The sequence below is a fragment of the Triticum aestivum genome, chromosome 3A (genome assembly GCF_018294505.1).
Source record: "Triticum aestivum cultivar Chinese Spring chromosome 3A, IWGSC CS RefSeq v2.1, whole genome shotgun sequence".
NCBI lineage: Eukaryota > Viridiplantae > Streptophyta > Magnoliopsida > Poales > Poaceae > Triticum > Triticum aestivum.
This window is the reverse complement of record NC_057800.1, coordinates 13,810,573-13,815,498: the sequence shown is the minus strand read 5'-3', so window position 1 is coordinate 13,815,498 and position 4,926 is coordinate 13,810,573. Positions and strand designations below refer to the sequence as shown.

The 4,926-nt window shown below is 49.5% G+C and overlaps 1 protein-coding gene across 1 annotated transcript; it reads right to left on the bottom strand.

Annotated features, from left to right (window-relative positions):
- Positions 1 to 2,387: 2,387 nt before the first annotated feature.
- LOC123057564 (uncharacterized) lies at positions 2,388 to 3,748 on the bottom strand. The gene has a single exon (XM_044480509.1). It carries the CDS (start codon positions 3,248 to 3,250, stop codon positions 2,651 to 2,653), a length of 600 nt encoding a protein of 199 aa, XP_044336444.1. The 5' UTR covers positions 3,251 to 3,748; the 3' UTR covers positions 2,388 to 2,650.
- Between the last annotated feature and the right edge of the window lie 1,178 nt (positions 3,749 to 4,926).

Here is a 4,926-nt window from a genome sequence, read left to right as displayed (position 1 = left end):
GGTCCAAGACCAGGTCCGGGGCGACCCATTCCTACCGTGAGGTGGGGGCCTCCCATTTTCGAGACTCCTAGAGATGAATCCTAGCACCGTTTGGCGAAGGTATGGATGGTGTAGTTCACGAAAGATATGATGATGTTGTGATGGCCACTCTAGGCACACTATGCCAGACCAACACAATATCGGATGAAATATATTCCTTCATAAAGAAGAGCTTTTTTACGGTACCCTGGTACTCCCTCAAGCAAAGATGGAGTACCACTTAAGTCTGACCCTCCACTTAGAAGGGTAGTTTAGTCTTTTCTCCTCTTAATTAAGTCCTTTACTGATTTCTAATCGATGCATATGTTTTCTTTGCGCTGAAAGTTACCGACCAAACAAAACTTGGCTACAGGTTCTCGAAAACCACACAAAATCTCTAACATCTACTCCCTCCGTCTCATAATATAAGAATGTTTTTGATACTACACTAGTATAAAAAACGTTCTTATATTTTGGAATGGAGAGAATTTTGGGACGGAGAGAGTACAAATGAAACTAAAACATAGAGATATCAGGCTCGCAAGACGTTCGTTCATCAATGCGACAAATTCTAATCAGCAGGCACTGACTGCCACTCCCCGTCCTTCCGTATTGAACCAAGTCGATCTGATCAGCTGCACATTTGTACACCTGAAGTGCCGACGTGATAGATCTCCGGCCATCTTGATGATCCCGCCTCACCCTAGTCATCCTATGTCACGCCTGCAGTTCAGGTAGCAGCACCTGAACCTGCAGCGGACACCGAGTGCACGAATCGTGCAGTCACCAGTTGAGTTGGGTCATTGCCTGCGAGTCTTCTGGGCGGAGCCCGTGTAACGTGTGTAAGCCCATGTGGGGTGTGTGTGTGGTGGATACTTAAGCAAACGATGCCACTGTTGGGGAGGGGGAAATGGAAAAGTGAATTGATCTCCTCCCTGTTGCTTCCTCCTCTCACCTACTCCTCTCGTCCTCACCCCCAAACCTCTGCTCCGATCTCTCCCCTTTTTCCTGGGTATTACATCCTGCTTCAGCGAGCGGGCGAGTTTCCAATTGCACGAGAAATATGGATATCGCAAAGGCGCCCACGGCGACGACGACGGCGCCGCCCAGCCCTGATCGACGACCATTCCCATGGCCCAATGGCCGTCTGTCTCTTGTGCGCGGGCAGACCACAGTGGCCGCGGGCGCCCATCCTATTGGAAGATTAGGGTTCTTTTTTTGAAGGATAAAGAATTAGGGTTCTAGCGACTAGCAATTATGTACTGCATCAGCCATTAGCCATGAGAATAAGAATAAGAGTCAGTTTTCCTTTTTACCCCCAAGGACGAGGTACTCCCTCGCTTTTTTGTTGGTACTCTCTCATACACACGTTGGAGTGCCAATAGACATCAATAGTTGGATCAAGAGAAATGAATGGCTCATATTCATTTAGGGGTACTGTAAAGGAGCTCGTAAAGAAATATAAGAGATGTTGTGATGGAGCACTTTATAATACATAACTATATTCGTATGTCTTATACTCCCTCTTAAAGAAATATAAGAGTGTTTAGATTACTAAAATAGTGATCTAAATGCTCTTATATTAGTTTACAGAGGAAGTGATTTTTAGAAATTGATGGTCGAAGTGTCACTTTATTGATCATGCCAATATAAGACACAACCTACATTTGGGATCAAATCAAATGGATTTTCACTTTAATGACCATGTCAATACAGGAGACAACCTACAGTTGAGACCAAATCAAATGGATTTTCACAGCTCAACGATACCAACACCAAGATTTGGATTTTGGACTGATAAAAGTGAGAGCACAAGGAGAGGCTCTAAATTTTAAAAGGAATCAAGAGTCTGTCTATAGCTGGAATTTTGATCACGTCAGTGGACTTTCTGATTATACAAACCCCCACTTAAAAACATGATTAAGGAAGGACAGGGTGCATGCATGATGCATTAATCCGAATATTATCTTTGGTATATCTCATTGTTTGCATCCACACAAGCCAACATGGACTAAAATAAGGCTTGCTCCGTCCGTTGTTTAGCTTGGCAAGTAGCATGTCCAGCTGAGGTCCAGTGCACAAAGATATCTTCCTCCAAATGCAAAGTAGCATCCAGCTCCTCCCTACAACCTGTGTGCCGCCTGCTCTGCCAACCAATCATAGCACACAGGATGATAATGGGCTCAAATATTTTTGAGATCATTTTCACAATTTTATTGTGCACCCCTAAAAAACTAATAAAAATTACAGTTAAACATGGAGCATTGTTGACATAATTTTTTTGATTAAGGTCCCAGGATCTTTTTTATCGTACTTCCTCCGTCCGAAAAAACTTACCCCAAGCTTGTTTGTCAAATGGATGTATCTAGCACCAAATTAGTGCTTTTTCGGACGAAGGGAGTATATACCAGAGGTATGTAGATTGTAGAATGGATGGGAAAACGATTTGTCAATTTGACAAAGGCCAAAAGAATGTAGAGCACTTTACAGAAAAGAGAAAAAAGAAATGGAGAAAAAGAAGCTAGTAGAAGAAGCTAATTCGATCATGTACACTCGAGAGCCAGCTCAAGCTAGCTGCCTAACACTAGCGTAGCCGCACCAACCGGCCGATCGTGCCGGCCGCCGCGTCGCGTCACGGCGCCTCCTCGATGGTGTCCAGCACCGGCCGCCACGACCGGAGCCGCCTCAACCCGACGGTGGCGCCGCTCGACTTGACGCCAATCGTGGGGTGCCCGGCGGGGGCGTCCTGGAGCTGCAGCAGGCCGACGACCGGGAACACCCTGCCGGCGTCGCCATTGCTCTGCCTGGAAGAGGCGCCGCGTCCGCCGCTGCTGTTGTTCCCGCCCCGTCGCCGTCTGGTGGTGGTGACCACGATCCTCCGCCACGCGGCGGTGGCGGCCGTGGCGGCGCCGTGGGAGGGGGCGGCGAGCGCGGCCATCTCGTCGTCGGTGAGCACGGAGTAGAGCATGTCCATGGGGAGGAGGAAGTATGCGCGGCGCGGCTGGAGGAGCTCGTCGGCGGCGACGCCCGGCACGCGGCAGCCGACGGCGAGGCGGCAGGCGTCGCACACGAACTTGCCCGGGTGGTCCAGCATGAGCTCCGACGCCCGCACCGGCCGCGCCAGCCGCGTCACCCGCCCGTCCGCGTGGATCACCTTGCATCCCCCGCCGCTCGACGCCGACGCCGCGCCCGCCGCCGGCGCCAGCGACATGCACGCCGGCTTGTTCCCCATGAGAGAGGTAGAGAGAGGTGGGGGTTCTTGGACCGCTCTGCGTGCGGGTCAGGTGGTGAGAGGGGGGTGGGGTGGGGTGGGAGATCAATGGAGACGGTGTGGGTATATGATCGAGGGAGGAATGGGAGGGGGTGGCAAGTTGATGGTGGGTGATGCATGGAAAAGGACAAGCAAATGATTAGTGTGCTGCAGCAGCAGCAGCTCCCTCGCTGAACTTGTGGCCACAGCTAGCTACCACTCTGGCTCTGCTGCGTAGTTTAATTAGCTAGCAATGGCGATGTGGCAGCGGGAGGCAGCCGGACAGCTTGGCGTCGATCGCCATGGACAAAAGCGAGGAGAAAAACAAAGCAGAAAAAAGAGGGTTTGATCTAGCTCATCGGCCCGGCCGGCTTAATTATAATTAGCGCAATATGACAGACCATGGTCTTGGTAGGACGTCACTGTAGCACCCCTCTCTCCCCGCAGGCTGCGCCGCTTAGAGTATGTGGACGGGGGACGGCGACGACGACGACCGGGGAGGGCTTAACAAATTCAGTCCGGCAGCAACGACCTCGCCGTGCTTGCTAGCTAGCTACTCACAGTCATTGCTGAGTTGGACACCACGAACAATTCAGAGGCTTATCTTTTTTCCTTCCAGACTAGATTAGTTCAAGCAAGGGGGGACGCATCGGGCCATTTCCCTTCTTCTAATTAACTGATGAATTCAATAAGAAGAATAGGATGGGTTCAATCTGCAGATCCATCTCCCTGTCTGTCAGCATCGGTTGACGAGCATGCCTGCATCGGTTGTTCGATCGAGTCACAGTGAACGATCCATCACTCGGTAAATCAAAAAATTCAGAGTTGCTCGCCGTCCTTGGGACGTTAATTCGACATTTGGAGTAGACCATGGAAAGATAATACTATCATTATCAACGCCACAGCGGTTGCTTTTGAGTTCAGACTTGAGAGCCTAACTGAACATTGAGGTTGATTACGAACTCAGTAAAATAAGCGTGATTGGAAATTCCAGCTTCATGAGCAAGTTTAATACGAGTACTATACATTAGCTTTGCTTTAGCACATCGTGTTCTTCTTTTTCTTTGGTTCCAGCCGTTCTGCTGCTCTAGAAAATTGAACGGACGGGTGGATGTATGGATTAATAATTCGGGATTTGGGGGTTGGGGAGACTTGGCCTGGCTCTGGAGCGGCGCGAAAGCGACGCGGACGGGCGCCAGCTTGGCATTCAACGTACTGGAGCCGGAAATCTCAGGACCTGGCATGTATATTTGGTTCTCGAACCATATATTCCCGCAATCTCTGCCTACCTCTGTGCTTCTCACGCCAATCATCTCTACTTTTATTTTATTTATTATCATTCGGCGATGCAACAATGCTTGTTATATGAGCTTTTCATGGCGAGATTGCTCTGAGCCTCTGACATGCTTCTACGCCTTTGGATCAGCACACAGCCATCTCTTGTCTCCAAGTAACCCAGATATGTATAACCAACAAGCCACAATTTTGCTAAATCTCAAACACACGACGCGCGCGCACACACCATTTTGCTATACCACTCTGCTCAAGTTGTACTTGGACAACTTGAGGGGCAACATTTTCGAAGCGTCTATGACTTTTAGAAATTCCACAGAAAAACGTCTTTACGTTATGGGACGGAGGGAGTAGGATATGTGGGG

Coding starts and splice junctions, on each gene's coding strand:
- LOC123057564 (XM_044480509.1), bottom strand. CDS start 3,250: ATGGGGAACAAGCCGGCGTGCATGTCGCTGGCGCCGGCGGCGGGCGCG.